Here is a 27,917-nt window from a genome sequence, read left to right as displayed (position 1 = left end):
ATGAATGGTGCTGTTTTGGTTATATAAGGATCTACATTTGGATAAAGGAATTCACCTTTTAATATACAGAGTAAACTCAGTTATGAAATGATTCCAATCAGCTTTCTTTTAGTGATACACTAGATAGCTATTTACGTTGCTTGTTTCAAGAGTGATACAGAGGACCAAGAGTGACAGAACACACTATTTTTTTTAAACTTATGCACTACACATGTGCAAGCCATGTTGATGGCCAATTAGGACCTTTTAGCCCTGCTGCTGTAACTTCTTCCTGCAGCAGCAAATAGCTTGCATGTGGCTATCTGCAGAGAAATTCCAACGCACGAGCATATGCAGGGGCTCCTGTGAATCAGACAACTGTGAAACAATGTCATAAATGTGTAGAACCTGTATACTTGAGCAGGTACAACTATTACAAGAAGAAGTATCTTACATGTGTGCCATGCTAATGGGATTTCAGTATTAAATTAGTGCGGGAAACTGTAACTATCCAAATAGATTCTCAGATTGAGTGTGTATATATTTATACATGTTTTAAGTCCTAAGTATACAGGATGACTTTTCGCTAGTGAACCACAATGAAACCCGTATGCCTTAACATTGTCACACTATGTTTTATTTCAGTTTTGTCCCTTACTATGCTGTGTAGTATTTCACTTCATAATGGGGGTTTCTGTGGTTTTTCATTTTTCTCCCCTTGATAAGTGCTAAATGCACCCATCGTGCTCCTGAATTGTGAGAAATAGCAAAATCAGAGGTTGAATTACGTTTTAGCCAGGACTAAAAAACACACCCCAAAGCACTATCTGCCTCATCCTTCCAGTAGGAGGCTCCACCCCTATTAGGAATGTCCCCTAGCAACATCTGGCAAAATTCTAATATCCTGTTCACTTAATGTCACTGCATATTGAAAAGCTCTGGCAGCCAAATGACAGACGTAAGACAGATACTGCTGCTGCACAAAAACACAAAACTAAAATGCAAGGTGGAGTTTGCTTGTTTATTTTGAATTCAGTTTGTAAAGGTCCCTTTAGAAACGAACAGATACAAACACAAGTTAAGCACACAGTTTGCTTTTAGTTCAACACTTTCTTCATCCATCAATTTTACCCAAAATCACAAAATATTACAAAGCTTTCGCAGTGCACGTTTACATATTCTGCATATACATCTATTCACTCTTCAAACAATGCATTTCCATTGAATTTGGCTTAAAAAACAACAACACAGCCCCTACATCAGGCTGCAAATATATAACATTTTAAAGCAATGTGGTTTTCCTCTTAAAAAAAGAAAAATATATTCATGTTATACGAGTAACAAAACATGAAGCTGAAATATATTGACCAGACAACATTTCAACAAGTAACAGTTGTTTTTTTTTATAATTCACATACATAGTAAAAAGGTGCCATCATGCCATTCTGTGAGCTATGGTAAAATAGCATGCATATCTGCAGCAAAGCAAAAGGAAAAAGTGCCCCGTTTCTGCTTTCAGTTGTATACTAGGAATCAGTTTTGTGAACTTTATAATACAAAAAGCGAACCATTTTTTTTCAAAAAAGCAACCCAAATATAACTATGAAACAAAACGTATCAAGAACTATACAACCACTACTTACTGCATTTATAAGTAGTTCATTTATTAATTTATTAAATGAAAAGCCACTCCTTTTGAGAAGCGAGGCAACAGATTGCGTCAAATGCTTTTACTGTCACCACCCACTCCTTGCATAGTCATAGCTGGCACTGATATTGCTTACCATAGTCTCAACAGATATATCTTAGAGAATTTGTACTTTCCCAATATCAAAAATGAGATTCTTGCCACAAAGTTTAGTTTTAAAAGAGCTTAATTAAAGAGAAAAACAAAAGTTCTAAAGTACAGTGTTTATAAGCATAGGAAAAAAAGTACAAAACTAGAACTCGTCATAAAAAAGACCAAACATTCCATTGAAAAAGCACCTATTCGTGTAACTAATGGATTCTGTGCATGCAAAACTAGAAGCATAAGGCTATCAAGTGTCAAATTCTCTTAAACAACGTGTAAAAACTGTTACTTGCTGCATCCTTCAGATTATACTGCCCCCCCCCAGGCAAATTACATTGCTTAGTAGTATTTTTCCAAAATATGTTCCGACACCCACAAAATGTGGTATTGACAACTTTAGGAACCGTGATAGAGATACATTGTACCCAAGACAGTGTTATCATATTTCTGTGCAACTTTAACAGAATTGGAATGTTCAACAACGCTGTTAAGTTCAGGAATACTTTCGGCAGTGTCCCCGAAACCATGGTAATGTCCGTAGTGCAATGTATCTCCGAGATCATCCACCCATGATGGCCTGCTTGAAACAAGGCTACTTGGGCTTCCATTCAGATGCAAAGAGCCACACATTTCAGAAGAGCCGTTTACAACCTTCTCTGGTTCCTCAACACTATTGCCCACATTGACTGTATGTTTATTAGCAGAGGCTAGTGCATTAGGTGCTATCAGTGTTAGGCATTCTTCGTGCCTGGCACTCATTCCATTGAGCTGAGCTGGGGAAGTGAAGTCCAAATGTCCATTGACGATATGTCCATTTGTCAATGCATTCAATATGGAGTTACTGCAATTCATATCTGCGTCAAGAAATAGACCCGTCACCACAAGTTGACTTGATCAAAATAAAAGCTCTCTTCCATTTTATTGCAGTTTTATTAAAATATTTCCAAATTAAGGTCAAAACAAACCCAGCGCAGCCTCATGCTTTAGGCAATTATAGTTTACTAATACACCTTAGAAACAGAGGTGTCTGGTAAAACATTTTATAAACAAAATTTCTGTACAAGGTGTAATTAAAATTTACATAATGCTGCTCCAGCTAAACTAAGCTCAAAATGTTAATCTGTTAAGATCACAATCCTGCACATGCACTTCCTTGAAGACAATGGAATTTATTTTTAAGTTAAGATGCATAGGAGTTGTATGTAAGTACATTTCTAACAGTTATGAAAGGGAATCATACAAAACTGCAAGCAATATTTTGGACAATCGGAGAAAGAATAGGTTAGATGTACTTCTTAACTAGAATATAAAACTCCCTACTATGAAATACAAACTAAACATGTGAGTAGTCTGGAATTTCAAAGCATTAAAGGTTAAGCCAATATTAATTAACTCTGCCTTATTAAATTTCAGATGAGCACACAGTAAAGCAGGCATATCAAAAGCCTTATGCAAATGCAAGAATGATTATGCAACATGTCTTAAGAGCAAAACTTATTTTATATCAATTTTATATTTAATATTAGATACAGAATAAATCTATGTTCTTCCTTAGAGTGGAATTTCAAGTCGGTATAACCCTGCTGCAAAAACGCCATGAATGGCCACAGCAAAATGTATAGATATCTAGTGTTTTTAAAATTTTTTGCAACAAGCCAATGGTCTCTTTTCTCATTACTTGTTAGTGCAAAATAATAGTTTTCTGTAAACATTATCTCATTAGTTATATTTCTTTTTTAAAGAGAAGGTTTATATGTAATGGGACTAGAAGCAGTAGGACATAAAAATATCAATTTGGCAAAAATAAATTAAATCACCAAGATAAAACATTCTCTTACATGTAAAAAAAGGCATGTAAGTATTTTACATGGATTCTAGGGATGATCTTTGGGCACATGCAGAAGTTCATGAAAAAAATGAAGGTGTTTTTGCCTCATAACTCAATTTCAGCCCTGTTTTGGCAAAATGCCATATTCTAGCAATATTATCCCCCCCCAAAAAAAAAAAATCATTCCGTGTATTAGAAAAAGGGAAGCATTATTTGGCATACCAGTATTTTATATCAGTATGTTTAAAAGAGGGCAGCATCTGTTAGCAGAATGGAGGAGGAAGAATTTTTTGTGATTCCCCAGTTCTCTACAGCAGATGTGGGGGGACTTTATTAGATACCATGCAAAATCGTTGGGCACTATCCAGTTGTGACTGTCAGCTAGCAGAAATGCTCATACAATGAACTTTCCCTTCTTCTCCTTCCCCTGCAGCCATCCAAATTTGCTTTAGAGAGTTGGGGGACACTCAAACAGATTGTGGGATGGGGAGGAGAGCAAGGGGAAATCTGTTCCAGCAACAATGAGCATCATCCATTAATTCAAATATAATGGAAACAACTCAAGTTGTTACGCAAGTTACTTAGCAGCCTTAACTCAACAAAAACCGCCTCATTAAAGTTTGTGTAAGATTCACGTAGGCGTGTTTCTAATGACAATATAAACACTTACGTTGAATTTACTGGGACAACACAATGTGAGGAGTTACAATTAATTTTCTATTTAAAAAGCAGTATCAAGGGTCATTAGATTCTGCCCCCTTCCATTTTATACAGCAATGACTATAACCCAATCCACTTTATGTTCCTATGCACCAGAGATGAGAAATATTTTCTCCAGAACGAATGTGCACATTAACAGATGCAAAAGTGCATCAATAAGTCATTTAAAATATAGAACTACCACCAGTCTGAAGTTTTAACAGATCTGGGCTGATCCAGATTGTTGTGTGGAGCATGAAAAACATACTCTTAAGAGAATAGTGTGCGCAATCATCTCCATTCATCTCAGTGGAAGCTGAAGCAGCTCTGCACATTGTATGCTCTTTGCATGCATTTGGCAGCTTTCTCCACTGAAGTGACTGAGGAAGCCCTTAGGAGAAGAGATGTGTTTTCATGCATTTCCAGCAGCCCTTGAAGTGGGAAGAGTGACTAATGACTGGGCTTCAACAAAGCGAGTATGAATAGGATTGTCTTCATGGGTTGCAAATAGTAACTTAAGCCCCAAAGCATCCATTAACTATCAATTTAGCTGAATACTAACAATAAAACCAAGACATAGATATCAGGTTGGATCCCTCAGTCCACTGTGGGAGCATTAACAGCCCTCCCCCCAATGTTCCAAGGGACAGGGGACCCTGCTAAATGGGACAGGTTGTGGTACACCCCTCCAGGTAAAATCTGAAAACCAGATGGAGGCACTAGGTTTTGGGATTCCTCTCCCCTCTGCACCACATTCAGGAGGGCCCCTGACACTCAGTGGGGCACTTTAAGGGTACTTAAAGCAACCCATCCCGTTGCTTTAACGCACTCAGGCTACCTTCGAAGCAAAATTGGTAGCATTCACCAAGCTAAATTTACAATCCTATGATTATTACAATCAGATTATTACAATCTGATTATTACAATCAGATGATTATTATGGCAGTGCAATCAGCTTTACCTTTTTTAATTACAATAAATAATTGCTGCTTTAATCAAATGCTGAATATTCTTCCAAGAAGCAAGTAGGATCACCTCTGATCAAGGCACACTCTAAACAGGAACAACCACAAGATCATCTATCTGGATCTGTCGTCAACATCTTCCCTCATATCTTACATCTTCTACAAAACTGATAATCTTGCTATTTTAAAATGTCTTATAAAGGTTATTTTAGCAACGCAAATAAGTTTTAAGACTTTGGGACATGTGCGGTAAGATTAAGTTAGAGATAATATGCATACTGATTCTTGCAACGACAAGGAGTCTGCATGGCAGAAACTGTGTATATTTCAATCTCTTTGGGTCCAATAGAACCACTCTTCTGCATGGTATCTTCAACCATTTGAATGCTGTTGTGGTTAACAGGAAACTGTCCACTCCCACCTGATATAACAGGAAATTCTCTATCAACATGCATATTGTCAGCATCATCTTCAGTTCCTCCATTTATCACAGATATCAGACCACCAAAACTTTGACCTGTTTAGGAAAGAATGATTTAAACTGGTGAATATTTCTTATTTAACTACAGTAACATTTTATAGGTGGAATTTAATGCTAGGCCAACTCAGACCAGCCCCTTCAAAAGTAACAAACACCCCATGGACTTCAGTAAGTCTACTGGACAAAACCGTATCTTTAACAACTGTAAAGGTAAAGGGTAAAAGGACCCCTGACCATTAGGTCCAGTCATGGCCAACTCTTGGGTTGCGGCGCTCATCTCGCTTTATTGGCCGAGGGAGCCGGCGTACAGCTTCCGGGTCATGGGGCCAGCATGACTAAGCCACTTCTGGTGAACCAGAGCAGCGCACAGAAACGCCGTTTACCTTCCCGCCGGAGCAGTACCTATTTATCTACTTGCACTTTGACGTGCTTTCAAACTGCTAGGTTGGCAGGAGCAGGGACCGAGCAACGGGAGCTCACCCCGTCACAGGGATTCGAACCGCCAACCTTCTGATCGGCAAGTCCTAGGCTCTGTGGTTTAACCCACAGCACCACCCGCGTCCCTTTAACAACTGTAGTTAGCATATTTAAGATAACTCACAGGGAAAAGTAAATTGGACAGGAACATTTTGAGAGTGTGTCATTGGCATGGTTGAAAATAGTTCTAAGTTCATACAAGTTTCTTTACACAACAGTGGACCACATGGCACAGGAGACCGCGGTCTACATTCTGTACAGCAACTGCATCATGGGGCACGCACAGCATCTGGTTTTATGTTTTTAAGAGAGGAGAAAAGGATGAGGGAAAATAAGAGTTCTGTAGACAGAGATTTGGGTTGTGTCTGTTGCTGCAACACTGGGGTTGCACTGGTAAAAGGGACTTGTTTCCTCTCCTTCCCCTATATGCTGACCCGCCCCCATCTGCTTGAGGGTTCCCCAACTAGATTTGAGGACAAATGGGGGGGGGGGGCTGGAGGAAACAAGAAAGTTCCATTGTGCAAACAGAAATCTCTTGTGACTGTAGAGCTGCCACCTCCAAACATTTTTTAGCCAGGAACATTTCTCGGAGTAGTTGAAAGGAAACGGAGTTTGGGGGGGGGGGGGCAAACCCTTCGGTACATGCACATATTGCGAGCTTCAGAAGTCTCCTGAATGAGCTCTGTGCAGGTGCTGAACCCACATGTGTGAGTGCACAGAGACCACAAAGAACCACCATGGTTTTCCATTAGGAATGAATTGGGCCTCTGCATTCAAACTACTTTCAAGCAAAAGTGACAGAAACCCAATGCCTCACCTTCAGTCCTGGCTTTCTTCATTCCAACACTGTTCATATCTTCAAAGGATCGTTTTCGATTTATGCCTCTACCGAGGAGACTGGGGCTAGTATTCTGATGGGCCCCGTTTAAAGTGCCATTGCTATAGAAATGGTTCAGCGGGCAGTTCTGGAGGTTCAAGAGCAACTGAGCACATTTCTGGAAGCCCTGGGTTTGTGCAAGATCTGCTGCTGTCTGGCCACTGGCATTTTTCAAGCTGCACAATACAAATATATTGAATTATACCCCATAATAAACATAACCTGGTGGTTGCTGCTGATTCTACTAAGGTGATGAAAATTTTGCAAATTCCCATTAAGGGTTTTAAATTATCAAATGTTATAGTATGTAACTAATCCCTTAGCACATATCTGTATTCTAAACAAAGTTTGGGAAGCAGTACAATTAAGTATCATGTGACACAAAAAGTAAAAGCTTCCTATTTAAATGTCTGAAAAGGCTAAAATTTCTTGCCTATGGTCTGAAGTATCTGAGCTCTTACACAAACTTCAGACTCTTAATTCAACTCGTCTTATACTAATTTATTTGATAAAATGAATTATCTGAACAAAATACTTGAGAAAACTCTTATAGAATAGTTGTCCATGGCATTCTAGAATCTAACACCACAAAAATACATCGCCGTTCTTCCTAATCATAAAAACTAGGTATGCACGTGCAATAAATTCTTTACATATATATCCACATATAGTGCTTTATTTTGCTATTGTGTTTTTTATTAAGCTCACCGCTTATTTCAAAATTTGTGACATCATAAGTAGTAATATATTATTCACTATTTTGGCCCATGATCATGGGTACAGAAAAGATTTATTAGTCTCTGAACTTCTAAAACTGAAAGATGGTAAGACAGATGCAGTTTAAGTTGAGGAATTCATGATTTGCCTTGACAATAAAAAATATTGACATAGTTTCTGTCTCTCTGACACATACTCTAAAGGACAATAAAAGTAGTAATGAACAAAATAGCACAAAAGAATAGCAAGGAAATATTCCCTAGGAAGTCCAGGAAGAGCCAAATACTTGTAACGATGCATGAGCTTCTTTTTGAGCTATGTAGCTAATTATCTGTGAATAGGTAGATGGACCAATGAAGGAAGATTTCAGTGAAAGAATGTCGTTTATTTGCTAGATGAAGTTAATTAATTCAGTATATAGCATGTATTTCGACAATGAACCATCTAGTGTGTGACTGAACAAAAAAAAAAGTTTTTTAACAAATGGAGCAAGCTATCTGAACATAGATGAGGGTTGGCATAGGGTTCAATAGAATCCACTTTCCTCACTCCACTTGCTCTCTCCAGTCCTGAGTTCCAATGGGACTGCTTGGGCACACCTCCCCTAAAAGAACTAGGCAGCTCCACTCCTTCCTAGGCCTGAAAGTTACTTGGGCCGCTGGGAGGAGGAAAGAGGGCTCAGAATCCCAATCATCTATTACACACAAAACTGTGAATGGAGGGGCAGTGTTGGATTATTGCCATCACATTACGGATAACCTGGAGGCAGCAAACTGCCAAAATGGCAACAAGACATAGCCAATATAGGTCCAGGAATGTGTGATTCCACAGCAGAACAAGCTACCCCATTTGCCATGGGTCTGACTTTCTACTTCAGTCCCCAAGCCTCCATGCCTCTTTTAGAGCTGTACTGAAAGCTCAAAATATGAAGCAAATAAATGGTGGGGAGATAGAATCGATAAAGTGGAAACTCATAGTTTTTAAGAGTGAAGATTATTAAGAATATTAAATCTCAAGGATTCAACCTTAGGGAATTTCCCTGGGGGAAAAAGAACAAGAGGAGTGTACAATTTTGTGAAGGACATTTTATAAAGCAAAATGTCACCCATTCAGAGTGGCAAATAAAAGCTAACCCAGGGCCCAGACTAGCACATGCTAAAGCTTGGAATAACAGGAGCAAGGGAAAAAGAAGAGAAGAAATTGCGTAGCTTTTTCAGAAGAAAGCTGTTCTATTTTTCTATTCACCAAAGCCACTAAATTTAAAGGGGAGGTATGTGTGAGATCTAATTAAGACTTTCTCAAAGCTTCCTTTTCTTATAAACACCTAGAGACTTTCATGTTTTCTGTTAAGGAAGTAGTATCTGATGAAAGCAATAAGCTTAAAAGTAGTACCTGGGAATTCTGAGAAAGGCAGTTGCAAGGATCAGCAAGAGGATCTTCAAGAACAGAATGGCACAGAAGTTTATTTGCCCCAATCCCAAGAATTAAGGCAGCTTTTATTATTTCAAACCTACCCAAAGAAAATGAACATAAGGAAATACTGCATGTTAAAAGAGTGATTGATTTGATCTATAATCTTGGCCCTCTAACAAAGAAGCAAATGCACTCACACTGTATTGTGAACTTGATCACTGGTATACAGATTAACCTGCTAGTGCAAAAAATCTAGATAGCAGGCCTTGAGACCTACTAAAATACATAACTTTGCGTTACGAAAAAAAGGTCAAAGTCAAAAGAGTCTTCCTGTTCATTTTTGAAAAATGGTCCTGCAAAATGATTCCCTTTTTGCTATCATTCTCATTCAATCCTATGATACAGCTGGTTGGCTTCCCTCAATATGTTTTTTTTTACGTGAAACAAATCGTAACTGGTAGTAACACATAACGCTGGAACTAATTTGAGCTAATTTGATACTTAAGCAAGAGCACAAAGGTTTTATTCATCAAGAATAATTCGTGAAATAGAATCAAAGTCAGAAAAAACAGAAATCAAGCCCTATTGAAATGTTGCACCTAGATGGCCCTTCTACCCCTCATGAAATAGTGCAAGCCTGCAAAGACAATATACAAAGATCAACATGTGAGATTGCAAGCGAGCACAGAAGTTAGACTTGTCCTGCTGATATTAACTTCTGTTGCTGCTGTTGCAATAAGAGATGGTTATATGCTTTAAAAAAACAAAACAAAACAAAACCAGACCTATAATCTTGGATGGTGGGAATAGAAGCTCTCTAATCTAGGGTGGCATAGGACATATTCAAGAGTTTACCGAGATAAAAACAGGAATACTAAAGTTCAAGGGGGGGGGGAGAACTGTGTCCTTCCAAATGCAAAAGGTCAGTTTGAACAAAATTAGTAATCCAAATGCTTTTGTTGTGAGGTATCTGAATGTACATATAATTATACATGATTAAACTTCATCTGAGTTAAATTCTTTATCTTCTGACCTTTAACAGTGATGTACATGTATACCTTTGTTTGTAGTACTAAGGGTAACATTCATAGTAGATTTCTCCCCCTTTGTCTCATCCATTTTCCTCTTGGGCAATGTGCTGCTTCCAGAATCTTCATTACTACTGATTAGTCTTGACAAGGAGTCTTCTCATCTGTGGATCTCACTCTTCTTGTTTTGAGTTTCCATTTAGCTATGTCACCATGACATCCATTCTAGGGCCATGATTCATTTGAGACTGTTGTAATATTATAAACCAACTATTAAAGGATGGCAGTGATGCAGCATACAATCTTTAAGTATAAATATATTGCAATCTTGCCATTAAGATTCATGGGCATATCAGACTCCAATTGATCAGTCATCAAGTAGATATTCCTTCGCTACAATAGGAATTTCAACCTAATCCTAAATGCAAAGTTAACTTTCACTGCAGGAATCTCAAGTGCCAGGAGATTGCTCTCTGTCAGATATATATATAACTACTGCTTGATTTCAATAATGTAACCTAAGGAAAAGGGTAGTCCATCCTATACATGTGGTCAGATAATCAATTTTTCAAGATAATTCCAATAGGATGAACTGATTTAACGGGGGGAAATACAGAGAGCAAACACTTAAGAGCATCAACCTAATTTTTTTTAATCACCTTGCTAATTACAATCATTGAGGCATGATTCAAATTTCCAAAAAGTATCCCTAGGAGGTTTATAAACATACAAATGTGATAGGGGGTCTACTGAGTTAATTTTCTGAGTTGACAAAAGGAAACTTGCCCCTAGTCTTGTCTTCCTTGCAATTTTGGATCTGGCTTACTGGGTGGAGGGGAGGGAAAGGGGAATTGAATACCACTCGCATCCTGAATGTATCATCCACTTATAATGTCACATACTTTGAACAAAACATAGGCCTACTTAAAACTCTAAGAAAGGGGGGGGGTTAAAAAGGTTTTTTAAATTAAAAAAACCCCTAAACTGGGGTGATTGCCACTTTATCTGTAGCTTAAAATGTTTCGTCATTAATGCCATGAGACAATCTTAAGAAAATAAAACCTCAATTCTTAATGTAATATGCCCATTTAAAAATAATCAAACTTAATATATTGTTAGTTTACATTTTTTTTAAATAAAACTGTAATTAGGGTAAGCAAAAGCATGCAAATCTATATATGCTATATCTGAACTCCTAGATTAGCATTAAAACCAATCACCGCAACAAATACCTCAACAGTATGCCTTGTGTGCAGAAAGGAAGCGATACTGAACATTCAATGCCACAACTGTAAGGTTTTCGGAGAAGCACCTGTGGCAGTTTCAGCAGTTTCTATATGGAATGCTCCCCCTTTCTAGGATTACTTGAAAAAATCAAGTCAATTCGAATTACGTAGCTGTAAAACATTGACATGTGTAGTTTTTATAGTTTCAGAATCTTCTCTTTGATTTAAAAAAAAACGGGCAATGGTGCATAAAACAGGAAACTTACATCATAAGGGATCACATATTTGCAGGCAACATTAAGATTAAAAGTTATATTAACATACATAAAGTGCAGTAGCACATAATTATTATTAAGCCATCATCATGTGACCACCTTAACAATGAGACAGAGCGCCTGACTCAAGCACGGACTCTCAAGCACGGATTTTCATCCTGAAGCCCATTGTAATTCTGTCAGTTCTCTGAAATGTAAACATGATATGTACTAGAAACAAATTGTCAATTCATGGCTTCCGTTACTTTAAATTTTGGTAAATTGCATGTAAAGAGAATTACCAACTATGCCTACACGAAAAAAGTAGCTAATACATGGGATTAAAGAATAAAACTCTTGCTACAGCACTGCAGAAGTGAACAAGTTTTTTTTCCATAGGCTCCTCAGACCCCAGCCTAAGACCATTAAAGCATTAAATAAATAATAATAAGATAAAGAAGCTAAACTGAAAGTTTTAACCCTTTGGCATCCAAAAATAGAAAGTACAACAGAATGATCTTGAAACTGTGGCGAACAAATAACAAGAGACCAATTGGGGAAAACTTCACTTAAAAGAGTTACTGCAGAAATGTACTGCAAACATACATAATTATGGTGCCATGTTTTCATTTCACATTAAATAACTTATCTATATTTTTTCAGCATGAGGATTATTATATTTCTTCTTTGCTTCTGTACTTTGCTTTACAAAGATCTTCAAGTTCTGATATCGAATACGCAGATATGGCTAACTGCTCACCACTATGTTCTCCCTGCTTCCTTCTTGTAACATATCTTAGTCTAAGAGCCTTCAGAAGTTTCCTTCACTGTTGCCATAAAGCTGAAATAAGACTGCAGACAGAATTTTAAACTGTGTTTTCTTAAGAAAGGCATTTTCCCCCCTCAGTCAGAAATGGAGCACAAAGCTGGGTAAAGTAACATTGACTAGTCCTAATAAATGTATTTCCCTCCAATTCCAATATTCCTGAACTTGTTCTCTCCAAAGTTGTATATGCAGCGTTTTTAACTACTCCTGTACAAAAGGGGAAAGAGATTCCTAATGCTTTTCGTCTGCCACTCTCCTAGAATATAATTGAAATCACGGAGCTGACAAGAATTGACATGCTCAGGTTCCCCACAAAATAAAAGAGATGGGCTTTTGGCCCATTAGTGTGTTACCCTGAATCAGCTATAATTTACTATTTTTGTAAGTTTGCACTTTCTGTGTAACCTAAGTGTTATTATATTATATGCTTAGGATTGAAGAATAAACAAAAAAAACCCAACAACTACAAGGTTCCCCTTTCTTGTGGGATTTTACAAGTACTTACAGTACTTCAATATGATGAAGAAACATCCAAGGAGTGTATTAAATGAGACAAATCAATAGTTTTTTCAGGTGGCAATATCAAACATAGCCAAAACACAAGCACTGTTAAATCTTGACAAAGTGACTACAGAAACAAGAAGTCTTACATTATATAAAGCAAGATGCTGTTCAATTCAGTCCCCTTAGGAATTATTTTGAAGCATTCTGGATTTGTAAAATGTCATTTACAAATAGACTGGAAGGATAATACAGAAGATGACCCTGAATGTTGCATTTACTCTTTATAAAAGCCACTGTGCATTTTGGATCGGAGAGCTATCCTTCTCTTACCAGATAAAAGGTAAAGGTAAAGGTACCCCTGCCCATACGGGCCAGTCTTGACAGACTCTAGGGTTGTGCGCCCATCTCACTCTATAGGCCGGGGGCCAGCGCTGTCCGCAGACACTTCCGGGCCACGTGGCCAGCGTGACAAGCTGCATCTGGCGAGCCAGCGCAGCACACAGAACGCCGTTTACCTTCCCGCTAGTAAGCGGTCCCTATTTATCTACTTGCACCCGGGGGTGCTTTCGAACTGCTAGGTTGGCAGGCGCTGGGATAGCAAGCTTTAAATAACCAAAGTTAGGTAAAGGTAAAGATACCCCTGACTGTTAGGTCCAGTCGCGGACGACTCTGGGGTTGCGGGGCTCATCTCACTTTACTGGCCAAGGGAGCCAGCGTACAGTTTCCGGGTCATGTGGCCAGCATGACTAAGACGCTTCTGGCGAATCAGAGCAGCGCACAGAAACGCCGTTTGCCTTCCTGCTGGAGCGGTACCTATTTATCTACCTGCACTTTTTGGCATGCTTTCGAACTGCTAGGTTGGCAGGAGCTGGGACCGAGCAACGGGAGCTCACCCCGTCGCGGGGATTTGAACTGCCAACCTTCTGATCGGCAAGCCCTACGCTCTGTAGTAGCTAAAATGCCATTTCTAAAAAAACCTAATATCCAGGCAAAAATTTAACAGGTTGCCTTTTACAGTGCGCTGGAATGTGTACGTTGAATAAATATTAATAAGACACTGCCTTTCTGAATTAAATGTGGTCTATGGAACTGGATGTTAAGTAACAACACTGCTCATGTCTACTTTTACAAACCAAACAAGAGGAAAAATTACAAACATTTCTCATCTTCCTACCAAAATATATTACAACCTGCAGGTATAGTGTATTCATGCTTTGCATGTAGAGACAGAAGACAATCTTGAGACTTCATAAAATCATATGTAAAGTGAAGATATAATTGGGAAAATAAAGAATGGCTTGGATTCCATGGGAGCCCCATGAAATATATATTGTGAATGCTTACAGAACCAACCTCTGGTAAGCAGAATGATGGAAACTGGCTGCATATGCTTCTCTTCCCTACAAACCAATACAAAAGCTGATACATTGAGGAAGAGAATCGAGATCATGGATTCTATGGGTGAACACAGAAGAATGGTGGGATGCACCAGCTAGGGAACCCCCAAGTGAAGAAGGCTCAAGCTCAGGGATTGGTGGTGGGAGGATGATGAGTGGTCAGAGGGAGAAGACTGGGAGGTGGTGGTGTCAGAAGCTGAAAAGCTAACAGGGTTCAGTGAACAGGGAAAGTTTGTTGCAGAGAGAAGTTCAGAATCAGAAGCAGGAGAGGAGGGAAGCCAAGAGCCAGAGATGAGTTGGGCTGGTGAAGAAGCCAGAGTGCCTCTCCCTCCTGCTGTGAAAGCCCTTCCCTCGATCTCCCAAGACCAGGAATGGTATGAAGGAGGAGGAGAAAAGACAGGTGTGCCCGGAGAATCTCAGATTGCTTGGGATGGACCTGGTAGAGGAGCCTTAGGCGGTTTGGGAAGGTGGGGACACAAGTGCTTCACCTACTGAGAAGAGCTGCTGTGCTCATTAGGCATGGCTCCTCTGAGCAGACCTTGTTTCTGGCTTATTCTTGACAGTTGATGTAATTTAAGTCCTGCCACATCCATCAAAAAGGGGAAACGTCACCTTTGTTCTAATTACTTTGCTAACACTAGGCACACTGTTCAGTTTATAAATGTAGATTAAAAGATTGGGGACCCTGAATCTATTTATGGTCCTAAATCTTCACTTGTAATGGAACAAATAGTGCACATTTCTGCCTTCTATTTAATAGAAATGAAACTTGTTAGTCAGCTTCATAGCAAAAGAACTGTAACGAGCCAGCAGTATTTTGCAGACCACAGTGATTCCTATTTGGTCTTGGACTCAATCTTGTGGTTGGCAAAGCCCACTCCAGCAAGTTGTGAACACATGAACTTTTCAATGAAAGATACTACATTCATGATTCTAGAATTCTGTGTAGAAAGAAATCTTAAATCTAATTTGTATTGTTACAATTACGTAGCTGCAGGTTTTATATTTAGATGCAAGCTGGTTGCTTTCCATGAGTATGGGTGGTGCTTTGGCATTAGGTAGAAATTGTGGGTTGGGGTACTCTCCCCTTGGATTCCTGTTCTGCGAGACCCCTTTGGATTCTCCTGTGAGACTATGGGAACCTGTTGTCATATATATATATATATATGCACACAGGTTAGGGTGTTTCTTCTTCCTCCCTGGGATACCCAAGAGTTGAGCCAATTCATCCTGTCTCATCTCTACCATCTTTGTGCTAAAACCTAAAAGCTGTTAACAAAGCGCTGTTCACAAAGGAAAACTTGTGATGCCAATAGTCCTTCGTCAGAAATTTATAATGCAGCTCAACTGAACTGTTGCAGCTCTGAAGTAGTCTACATAGATGAAGCAATCCCTCAATTACCTTGAAGTACTTGAAGATGTGGTGAACAGAAGATATATTGTAGTTATAATTAAAAGAATTTATACACCGTCTTTCATTTCTAGAAGAAATACAAGATGTAAGAACCTTGACAGAAACTGCAGGAAAGTGATGAGAGATCTTCTCCTGTTTAATGCTACATACACTCAGCTCAGTTACCTACAGACACATACTTCAGCTGTTATAAAAATGTAGATTTAAAAAATATATTTTTATTGACTTTCACTGATGTTACCCTAGAAAGGCAAAAGAAAACATGGCACCAAAATTGTACATGCGCTGGTACAAGATTAAATATGTAAAATGCACAAATATTTGTCATTATGCAGTTCTCAAATCAGGTCACTTTATGTATCCACATTAAAAAGTTACACCTCAAACCTTTTATTTATATGAGGACATTAGGACCACCTGCGTCCCTTCTTCTTGTGTCCATGAGCACTGAACCAAAGTTAAAGGAGCAACCATGTTTATATCTGTTGGGTATACAGTGCACAGAATATGCTCCAGCTAAAATGAGAAGGTAAAATCCAACAAAACACATCAAAATATTTTCCACTGGGGTACATTTAACATTGCTGTCTATTAAATATACACAACTCAAGGGATCCAACTTCAGCATTAGGGAAAGCAACACTTTCTTATTTTAATCCCCTTATTTCAGAATTGCAAGGTGTTTTTTATTTTTTTTAAAATAGGGATTGATTAAAAGTTTCAGGCTAAGAGCCTTCCATTCCCAATTAAACTGGCAAAAATGTTATTAGTAAAACATAAAAATGCTAAAGCAAGCAAAATAGTCATGCTTTAAAACAGTATTTCAATTATGAAATATCACTGTAACGTGAATTTAACATTACAAGATTTCTCACCATGAAAAAGAGAATGAAGCCTTGGATGTGTGTTCATTTCAGGCCTAAGGGTGGATGTGCATTACTGTATTCTATTTTTAATCCACGTTTCCAAAATGACAGATTTATATATCTGCCTATGCAAACAAAGTTATATGAAGATACTAGAAATGCATTTTGTCCAATCTTTTTTTTTAAATGTCAATATTTTAGGTATGGTTAAAACTAAGCTCCATAGAAAACCAAGGTCAAATTCAGTGGACGGATTCTACTGATATATCATAATACAATTTACACATTGCAAAAGCTATTTTGAATAGCATTACTGAATATTTGTGGTCAGAACAAAGTTAGGCAAGATAAAAAAGTATGGGGTATGTTATTTTTTAAAGCTCACTTATTATCTTGTGCAACATGACCACCTTTTAAACTTCAGTTTTCAAAGCGGATACCTATATTGCCAATTACCTTGCAGTAACTAATGAGAACATCTTTATTTTCAACATCTAGATCTGAAAACTAGAACTGAGAACTGAAACCCTCATATCGTTCTAGTAGTGCTCATGAGTTTTTTCAACCACCCGCCTATGTATAGCTCCTTATATGCCCAACACGAATCTTGCTTACCTAATGCCTGGCATGTTTATGATACTATACAAATGGTTTGCATTACTACTGCCACAACAAAAGCAAATTGAAATGTTCGCAGGTAGATCAGTAAATTTATTATTATGACAGTAGGCATCAAATTAATGTTTGATTAAAAAAATGGCTGCTTTGCATATTTGGAAGTTTTAGTACTTTCAGATATCACATTATTGAAACAATTTAATTCCATATGTTCCCATGCTTGCCAAACACAAAGCTGGTTGTTACCAAACACCATTGTTCTAAAGAACTGCTCCCTGAGATGAGCAGGTGTGTACATATATAACCCAGCATGTAGGAAACTCAAGGTGCTTTGTACTAAGGGGTCACCAATGGTCAAAACCCAGACAGAATGAATGTATATTCTGTGACAAAAGGGGATAGAAAATTGGAGCCTGGAATGATTTTTAAAAATTAATCTACTGAGTAACCTTACAGTAATTGAGTCTCATGTCTTATCTGTTGAGGTTCTTTTAGACCCCCAAGGATTTATCGTGTTCTAAAACTAAAACAGCACAGAAAGGAAGAAGGGTAACTAAGCTTGTGTTAGAAAATCTACTTTTTAAATAAATCATTTGGTAAGAACAGACACTTTGCTCATACTCAAAAGTTACTTGCATGTTGCCATTTATCACAAATCACTGATGATTTGATAAGTGGGGACCGAGTGTTGAAATTCCTGCATTGCAGAGGGTTGGACTAGATGACCCTTGGGGTCCCTTCCACCTCTACAATTCTATGATTCTATGGAGTCAAGATTGTGGGCCTAATGGAGAAACCAACAAAGGAAAAAGCCAGAGAAAAGCTAAATGTATTAAGTTGGCACAAACAATGAGCGCTAGTAAGTGCTCTGCTTGTTATGTAATGTCTGAAAGTACAGCAAATATAAATATTTAACATTAACTATATTCTGAAACACAGTCCTTACAAAATACAGTAATGTTACTTTATATAGGTCTTATTTTATTTTCCCCAAGCATTACTTCAAACAACTTATCTTGCACAGTAAGTTCTATATCTTCCTGCTATCTCCATTTTTTTATTGTCAGGTTTTCTATTTAAGATAATTTTTTGTCCTCCATTTGAGATGTGGCTCTATTTAGGCATCCGCATTTGAAAACTTCAGTAGAATATTTCATGTTTTAAAAAGCGTATAGACCGGGGGGGGGGGGGGGGGGAGAGAGAGAGAAAACTTAGGTAAGACCAAAGATTTTGGACAGGTCTAAAGATTTTATTAGAATAATTCAATGGAAGACCTATGAGATATATACACTTTTTGAGCAAGACCATTATGTTGAATAACTTATAAAATGTGTAAGAGGATTTAAGGTATCTCTCTATTGAGTTTCAGTATTAGCCGATTTAATAAATGGAAACCAAAGGGTTAAACAAGCACCAAACTCTTATTGTACTAAAAGGAAAGTTTATACTTCAGATTAAGATACAAAGTACTATTTAAATACTAAAACTAGCTGTAAGAGAAAAAGCTAACATCATTTATATTATAAGCCATACAGCTTACACTCAACAGTTCTAGTGAACAGTGCATCCAATTTGTCCATGCGGTATGTTGCCATTGTTTGTGAGATTTTCTGAATGTTTTGAAGAACACAGTACCTTTAAAGAAAAAGTTAAAAGTGCAAGAACAGAACTTACTATGAAACACTACCAATCCTACTAATGTGCATACCTAAAATTCTATTCTAACAAATAACTAATTGGTCTGTCATATTTTAAATATAGCTATAGGGTCTTAAATACTTAATAGCTTATTCTACAAAGTGCAATTAATAGTGTTAACTTAAAAATGCACTCTTTCATGGATGACAGACATTGATTTCACTTTTGGCTGCAATGCTATGCACACTTGCATGGGAGTAAAAGGCCACTGAATACAGTGGAACTTACTTCTGAGTAAATGTGTATAGGATTGCACGGTAAAATGTGTAAAGTTACAAGACATGTTAAAGGTACAATACTTAGCATAATTCAACATGTCTAATTGAAATCATCTCCATTAGTTAGTTGCCTGTTGTTCTGCGTTTCTCAGTTAATACCTGAGTTTACTGTTCTATGTTAGTTAACTAGACACACAACTACTCAAAATATCTCCAAACCTTACTTACTCTGTTTGAGCTCCGTGAGCCACAAGGGCACTTATGGACTCCATACTACCAGACCGGGCTGCTTTGTGAATAGGAGTTTCACCACCATAATCCTGGGGGGAAATATATAGCAGATTAATACAAAATATGTATAGGTTAAGCTAAGAATTCTTGGACTGAAGACAAAAAATGGGTAATGACAGATTAGCAAAGCGACTTGGACTGACTATAGGACAGATGTGCAAATATTTGCCAGAGGCAGGTAGAATATGAGTCATGTAGACCTCCAAAGATTATTAGCTAAATATCATCAACCCCCAGCTGATACGGCATATGATGACTATTTTTTTAATACCTGAAAAGCAGTATATATATTTAAACAATACGTAAATAAAACTACTGCTTCAAAGAGCTCCAGGTGTCTTGAAGCATCAACTTTCTACCACTTATTTTGGACAAGCTAAAATTTCCACCTCTCTCTGTCTTGACAGCACCACAGTTTGCATGTCAAATGAAGAGGATAAAAGACACTTTAATTCACTGGGGTCACCTGTACCTCAAAAGTGAGGCAGCTGGAGCACCTCCAAGCTACAAACCTGATCCTTTAGAGCAGTGATGGTCAAACTTGGCCCTCCAGCTGTTTTGGGACAACAATTCCCATCATCCCTGACCACTGGTCCTGTTAGCTAGGGATGATGGGAGTTGTAGTCCCCAAACAGCTAGAGGGCAAAGTTTGGCCATCACTGCTTTAGAGGAAGTGAAACCCCATCCAAAACAAGTTGAAGATCATGAGAATATTGCCCATTCACAATATCTTTATTTTGTCTAGACTGAGTCTCTATTTCAGCCCTCATCCAGTCCATAACCATGGACTGTAGTAGTTTACAACATCACTGTGTCACATGGATATGATGTAAAAGGATGTGTATAGCTTGGCCAGATAACATGTCCTAACCATTTGATGCCGGTTATTGAATGGCACGGGAGATGACAACCACGGGCTGGTGCAGTAATGATCCCCAGCATCACCTTCTGAAATAGGTCATTCAAGCAGGAGCAAATCCACAGACAGCTTATCCAGGATACTGAAATACCTCTCTTAAGGATATATTCAAACAACGTGAGTCGCAAACTTGAAAAATCTTATGAGTGTACAGTAGTTTGACAATTACAGCCTAAGATTAGAGGGGGAAACCCAAATCAATACCTGTTTGTTTATGTTGGCTCCTGATTGAATTAACCAGATGAGGCACTGAGGATGTCCTCCGAAAGCAGCAATATGGGCTGGTGTTTGGGCATGACGTGTTGTACAGGCATTAACAGTAGCTCCCGCTCTCACTAACTGCATTAAACAGTCCAGCTTTAGAAAGAAACAAAGAACAGAAAAAGCACATGTTTAATTATACACATCACTGTATTAACCAGGTGTCATATAAGCAGCTCATTGTATTAACCTGATATCACATAAACAGTTAAAAGAATCTGTGGCCAATTCCTGTTCACCATAAAGCTTCTCAGATATAAAAATAAGCCATGGTTTTTCATTACAAGAACATAACATAAAATATATACTGTAAGTTGCTATAAGTTTGCATGTGAAATCAGACTATTTTACGTATTTATGAAATTTACAGAGGAATTCTATACATGTTTACTCAAAAGCAATATTACTCCCAGGAAAGAGTTGAAAAGGTTGCCACCAAGGAGGGACTCAGTAAAAACAGTAGCCACAGAATACTCATTTCCAAACTAGATAAAAGGTCACAAAGAGAAGGCAATATTTGAATGAGCATTTTTTAAAGCCAAAAGAATGCAAATATATATGTAGGCAGATATATATGAAAGGAAATGAGAAATTACCAAATATTGTTTGTGTGTTTGATTATGGTGTGTATGTTAGTTTTAATGCTGTTGAAATTCCCCTAGGGCCAGGGGTGGGAAGCTAGATCTGGCTGGTAGGACAGAACCTTATTCCTCATACCCCTTGTGGGCCAAACTTGACAGGGTTTTTTTTTGGGGGGGGACACCTGTCAATCATTGAACGGCACATCATCAGGTGATGGCAGCACTTCAAAGAGTTGAGCAGAGCTATCTGGAGCTGACTTCTGCAGAAAAATTGAACTTGAACTGAGCACCTACCAACTGGCAGTGCTCAGTTCCAGCTCCACTTGGCTGTACTATTGAATTTATCATGTGGAAGTTAGCAGTGCTGCAGATTCCAGGAAGCTAGAAGTGAGCATCTGCCAGCTGGTATGTGCTTAGGTGAGACTCAGTAGCACAGCTGATTCCAGCTGGGTTGCTCTCACTGCCAATAAGCTGGCTACACTTTGGCAAGGGAGGCTTGCTGTCACTGCCAATCAGGAACACACTTTAAGTCTCCCAGTTGTGCACTGGGAGCCACATCTGCACCTACCCCTCATCCAACATCACATATAACATCAGGTGTGTTCTAGGGTAATAAAAGACATTCTAAACAATAATCTGAGCCTGCCAATTCTTCAAAGTACATCAATTCCGTTTCTACCATTTTCCACGCTTCATAGGTTGGTCTTGTCTGCTTTGTGAGTGCCATCTTTGCTTTTTTCCCCACACTGCAGAAACTGAAGCAATGCAAAAAGAGCCAAACACAAACCATTATGGACAGACATTTGATTTCTCCTTTTAATCAAGAGTAATTTGATTGCCATTATACTTAAGGTACTTTCTAAATGAAGTGTATGTTAACACTAATATATATCGAACCTGCCCTTCATCATAATGGATCCCAGGGCATGTTGATTTCTAACTAATGCTATCAGAGCCTGGAGTGTGTATGTGATCCACTACAACTCCACAAACCTTTTATAGGACTGTATGCTCTTTCGAAAAGTGTGGGCAGAAACATTGGGGGGGGGGTACTGTTCTTTGTACATAAGCAACCAAGACCAGTTATTCAATGATTAAATACATAAAACTTTTCAGAAAAAGTAGACCAATGGTTATTGGACAGGTTCATAGTTTCCTTTAAAATGTACATTTAAAAAACCTGCACATGTGCAGCAGATAAGTTTTAATAACTACAGCTTATGAGCAAATTGCAAAGACTTCTAGTCTCTGGTACAAAATATAGTTAATACATTTAGAAGTAGAATCTGCAACAGAATGCTACTGCATATTATAACCTTCTGAAAGCCTGCAGCTGACACAGCAATTGGGCCTGCATTGGGCTCAATGCTATAATGCAGGGGTCAGCAAACTTTTTCCGCAGGAGGCCGGACCACTGTCCCTCAGACCTTGTGGGAGGCCGGACTATATTTTGGAAAGAAAAAAACAACAACAACAACCAGACCCAACCCTCCCTTCTCCACAGCACTGGACGAGCCCAGTGGCTGCTTACCTGTGCCTTGCGAGCGGCAGGGGCTGGGGGTGGTGGAGGGATGAGTGGCGGGAGGATGAGCGGTGCAAAAGGGCTGGCTCTGTAGAGGGGCTGCTTAAAATGGCGCTCAGCCATCTGCAGCTCAACAAAGCCCAGCCCCCTTCCTTCTCTAGGCAGGGCGGGAAGAAGCCAGGTGGATGGAAGGAGGAGGCACCACCGTGGTGTGTGTGAGGGGGTGGGGATGGCGCAGCCTGAATGATCAGAATCCCCACGTCCGCAATTCCCGGACCGTCCGCAGGCCAGATCCAGAAGGTAATTGGGCTGGATCTGGCCCCTGGGCCTTAGTTTGCTGACTCATGCCATAATGTGATGGTAGTGGGGGGCTGGCTTCAGATCCAGCAGATCCCCCTGTAGGGCTCAACCCCCCCCCCCCGTCCATTGTCAGTCTTTTTGTAGGCTGTCTAAACATTCCACTGGTGGCACTTTTACCTGCCTTTGTGTTCTGCAGGCAGAAATGGGAACTCCATGCCACTAGAATGATGGCAGTGTCACTTCACAGGCAGAGGCCGGAAGGCCTGGCTGAGGGACTCCTCTACCCAATCCAACCCATCCCTGCCTGGTGCAGAAGGGGTTTCAGTTGCACTGTTATTATAATAAGCCCTATTAAAATCTATTTTTATCCACCCTACTTTGGGGGAAAGTAATTTAGTAAACACATACTTTGCTTTGGTATGCAAACTGATAATTGTTGCCAGTTAGTGCTGTTAACATGTTTCCAAATAAGATCATAAAGAAATGTCTTACACAGGGAGTAATTAGGCTAAAAGCACGACATACTGTTTATTTCCTCTTATTTATTTATTTGCTACTACTTCATATACCATCCTTTTCCGAGGATGATAGGGCAGTTTACAATACAAAAACACAAAAGTATGTTACATAGCAACAAACAAAAACACTCTCTCCCACACACACACATTGAAAGAACATACATACATTAATTAATTCAACAAAGGCCTAGGAGAAGACAAATGTTTTTGCCTGGCGCCTAATAATATCCTAGGGTTTCATCTTCTTGGCAAACACTAGAAGATGACAAAATGGGAGATGAGGAAAAAGAAACATTACGAAAGTGGGAGAAAGGAAACAGAAGCTGCAATAATTTAGGAGCAGAAACTTGGCATGCTGTGTCAGTTTATAAAGTTGTTTGTACTTGCTTACACTCACAAAGGAATTTTATTTTTAACGATTGACTATTCTTCGGGTTGCATCCAACTAAATTCTACTAAGAGTAGTAGGCCCACAGAAAATAGTTATATGTTTTGATAGGGCTCTACAGAAAAATGTATCAGAACCATAGAAAACGCTGATACCGCTAAGAAAACCAGTGTACATGAAAGAATCCTGATTACGTTAATCTTCATCCACTATCAGAGGATCATTTCGCAGTAAGATTTATTGTTGCCAAACATAGGCAGAGTCAGAACACTCCCTTTCTTTTAGGACTGAACAACTTTGATGCCATAACAAATACATCAGTGTCAGAGCAAACTGCGTAGGTGTTCAAGAACTTGAACATCACAAACAGGTGGCTGACAGAGTTTTTAATAACAAGTGGCAAACCAAAGTGGAAAGGTGAGATTAGGTTTTTACAATGAACTCAAGAGCACCTCTAACCAATCCCATGGGTAGCACAAAGGATAACTACTGGAAAACAGGCAGAAGTGGAATCTAGCAGTGGGTGTAGTTCTGTTCTCTCTAAGAGAGGAAGGAGGTCAACTGTGATTCAGAATTCGGGTAGCCAGACTAGACAACGGCAACACTCCTTTAATAGTTGTGTAGAACTTGCTGAGATCTCTTCCACGCAATTATCCCAAGACGCAGGGGCCTCTCCTCTTCTGAATTTGATTCAACAGGGGAGGATTTTGTAATCCAACATTTGATGGAAAGGGACAGAATATGGAAAGAAGGTTGCCACTATAGCTCTGTTGTACTAGGGCAAACACCACAGCTCTGCTTAGCAACCAAAGACCATGCACAAATAAATACTGGACAAGTATGACATATAGGTGGGGAACCACTGCAGCCCTTCAGATGATGCTGGATTCCAACTTCCACCAGCTTCAGCCAGCAAGGCTAAGGGTTAGAAATGGTGGGAACTGTAGTACAGCAGCATCAAGGGAAGACTTGCAACAATAAAAGCGGGAAGTTGTGTATAATAATCAAAGAACCACAAATACTTTTATGTGTTCCTGGCTTGCTTACATTATTGGGTTCAAGAAGGGAGGAAAGTGGCTGAAGCAACCAAATGTGAGCGTTCACTAACCATCCTGAACAGGAATACTCCCGATCCATAGCAGGTTCTCACTAGTAACTTGCAACGCTGATGGCAACGCCTGCTTCACCCAGGGGAAAAAAACACCTCTGTCCCCTTGACAGCAAGATATGTAGCAATGGGCTTAAGAGTGTTGTTCTTAGGCGTTCCCTTAGGTACAGAGCGTTCATGCCTTACTACTTGTCTCAGTGCTTCCTATTCTCTTTCAAAATGTGGGGATTTTTTGGGGAGGGGGTGTTATTGGGTTGTTGTTTTTATTTTGATTATATGTACTGCATGTTGTGGTTTTATATTTTAATTTTGTTCTGTGAACCGCCCACCTCCGGCTATAGAGCGGTATATACATTCAATCAATCAATCAATCAATCGTATTCGAAGCCACAGCTGAGACGCCTGCACAGCAGGGTGGGGGGGGTTGGACTACTAGATGACCGTGTTGGGGGGGGGGGTTCTCTTCCAACTCCACGACCCGACGATCCCCACGGAAGGTTAAAACTATAAGGCTGGAGAGCCACTGATTCGCAAAGCGCCGGATGAGGGAAAAGGCCGGGTACAAAAGCTTCACACTCCCGAGGCTGCCGCCTACGAGGTCGCTCAGAGAGCGCCTAATAACAGGCTAATGCTGCTCGCCTCCGGGATTTGCTAATTCATCGCTCTCGGCTCGTTATTATTTAAAAATATAAAGGGGGGGGGGGAATCCACACAGGCCGGCTAACGGCGCCGCCTCGCCTGCGCTGACAGACCGCGAGCAAGTGCCGCGCGCCACTCCCCCCTTCCCAAGGCACCTTCTTATCCCTCTCCAATACCACCCTGAGAGGAAGTTAACGGCGTGGGAGGGTTTTTGGTTTTATTTTTTTTAATTATTATTCTTATTCTAACAAAGACACGAGCGCGCGCGGAATGGCGGCAACCGCGAACAAGGCGCGAACAAGGCGGGAGAAGCGCTCTAAGATGGCGCCGGCGCGCGCCCACCGGCCGTTGCTCCTCGCCAGCAGCTCGAGGCGTAGAACCTCCAGACGGCCTGGCGCCGCCTGAGGAAACGGCCCCCCTGCCTCTGGTCTCTCTCTCCCCCGCCATACCTTTCCGAAATGCGCGGCCCAGTGGATGGGCGTCCACCCGTAGAAGGAGTCCTCGGCTGCCAGGTTCTCTCGGGGCGTGCTCTGCAAGAGGGAGCACAAAGCCGACAGGTCCCCGTCGCGGCAGGCGCGGTGCAGAGGGAAGCGCAGGGTCAGAAGCTCCTCGCTGGAGAAACCCGCCTCCGGGCCGGATCCCAGCGACATGGCGGCGGCGGTGCTCGAGCTACGGGAGAACCGAAGGCGCCCGGCAAAAGAAGGCGGGTGGTGGCGAGGTAGAAGCCGCCGTGCAAACAGCCCCGCCGACTGCCGCCGCTGCTGTGTGGAAGCCGTGAACACAAAGGAAGCGAGGCGGGCCTGAAGGGGCTCCGCCCCCTACGAAAGGCGGGCGCTTTGGCCAGGCCCCGACGGCGCGGCGCTAGTGGGCCTTCGGCGCGCTGAGGGGAGGAAACCTCGAGCGGCGTCAGGAAAAGCGCTGTTAATATCAGCCACCTCGGTTCTGTGTCCGATTTGTCCGATTCGCTCCTTCCATCCCCTCCCCCTGTCGTCCTCCATTTGAGTTTACCAGAGGGGAACCACCGTTGAGTTTAGCTGGGCTCACTTCAGAGTGATTATTATTATTTTATTTTACCATTTATACATCTTACTGGGTTTCCCTAAACACCATTGGGGATTGTACTGTTAACATGGGGAAGTGGCAGGGAGCATTCTCTGTGCCTTGCTCATAGGAAGGCACCTTAGAGAATTATAACATACTTTCCCAACATTTCTCTGATGAAAATAGGGGCGTACTGTTCCATAATAATAATAATAATATTTATCCCCCCCCCCATCTGACTGGGTTGCCTCAGCCAGTCTGGGCGGCTTCCAGCATATATAAAAACGTAAAAAACCCCTATATAGTGGTACCTTGGGTTACATACACTTCAGGTTACAGACTACGCTAACCCAGAAATAGTACCTCGGGTTAAGAACTTTGCTTCAGGATGAGAACAGAAATTGCGCAGCAGCGGGAGGCCCCATTAGCTAAAGTGGTGCTTCAGGTTAAGAACAGTTTCAGGTTAAGAACGGACCTCCGGAACGAATTAAGTACTTAACCCGAGGTACCATTGTTCAGCGCTCCCTTCAGATGTCTTCTAAAGGTTGTATAGTTACTGATCTGGGCTCGGGGCCCCTAAAACTCCATACCCTTCAACATTTCTCTGATGAAAATAGGGACATCCTAAGGAAAAGCGGGACATTCCAGTATCAAATGAGAAACTGAGATGGCTGCTGTAAATCTGGGACTGTTCCTGGAAAATAGGGATCCTTGGAGGGTCTCTGTGTAGCGTTGGAAGGGACCACAAGGGGGTAATTAGTCAAACCCCCTTCAATGCAGGAATCTCTACTAGATCATACATGGCAGATGGCCATCCAACCTCTCCTTAAAAACCTCCAAGTCCACCACCTCCCGAGGGAGACTGTTCCACTGTCAAACAGCTCTTTACCATCAGAAATATCTTCCTGATGTTTAGTTGGAGTCTCCTGTCTTGGTATAGACGCTACACTGACTGGCAGCAGCTCTTCAGCCCTCCTTGAAGATGGGCAGGGTTGAACCTGGAACCTTTCATATGTGTGCAGCATGTACAGAGCCTGTACTGTACATGGCTCTTCCTGGTGTGTTTAGATTG

General features: G+C 40.3%; 1 protein-coding gene across 1 annotated transcript; it reads right to left on the bottom strand.

The window, feature by feature from the left end:
* Positions 1–981: 981 nt before the first annotated feature.
* On the bottom strand, positions 982–26,594 carry ANKRD10 (ankyrin repeat domain 10). The gene is made up of 6 exons (XM_028728122.2): positions 26,254–26,594; positions 20,692–20,844; positions 19,506–19,597; positions 7,039–7,274; positions 5,685–5,780; positions 982–2,625 (listed from the first exon to the last, which is right to left on the bottom strand). The coding sequence occupies exons 1-6, from the start codon at positions 26,452–26,454 to the stop codon at positions 2,168–2,170; spliced, it is 1,236 nt and encodes a 411-aa protein (XP_028583955.2). The 5' UTR covers positions 26,455–26,594; the 3' UTR covers positions 982–2,167.
* Between the last annotated feature and the right edge of the window lie 1,323 nt (positions 26,595–27,917).

Source organism: Podarcis muralis, chromosome 4 (genome assembly GCF_964188315.1).
Source record: "Podarcis muralis chromosome 4, rPodMur119.hap1.1, whole genome shotgun sequence".
NCBI classification, from domain to species: domain Eukaryota; kingdom Metazoa; phylum Chordata; class Lepidosauria; order Squamata; family Lacertidae; genus Podarcis; species Podarcis muralis.
The sequence above is the reverse complement of the archived record's forward strand: the minus strand, read 5'-3'. Positions and strand labels throughout refer to the sequence as shown.

What these genes read in the sequence shown, in the direction of transcription:
- ANKRD10 (XM_028728122.2), bottom strand. Translation starts at nt 26,454, where the DNA reads ATGTCGCTGGGATCCGGCCCGGAGGCGGGTTTCTCCAGCGAGGAGCTT. An exon ending in GAGCCAACATAAACAAACAG is followed by an intron (nt 19,598 to 20,691) that starts GTATTGATTTGG and finishes ATTTCCCCCCAG; the next exon opens with GATTATGGTGGTGAAACTCC. An exon ending in AGAATTTCCTGTTATATCAG is followed by an intron (nt 2,626 to 5,684) that starts GTGGGAGTGGAC and finishes TTCTTGACGCAG; the next exon opens with ATATGAATTGCAGTAACTCC.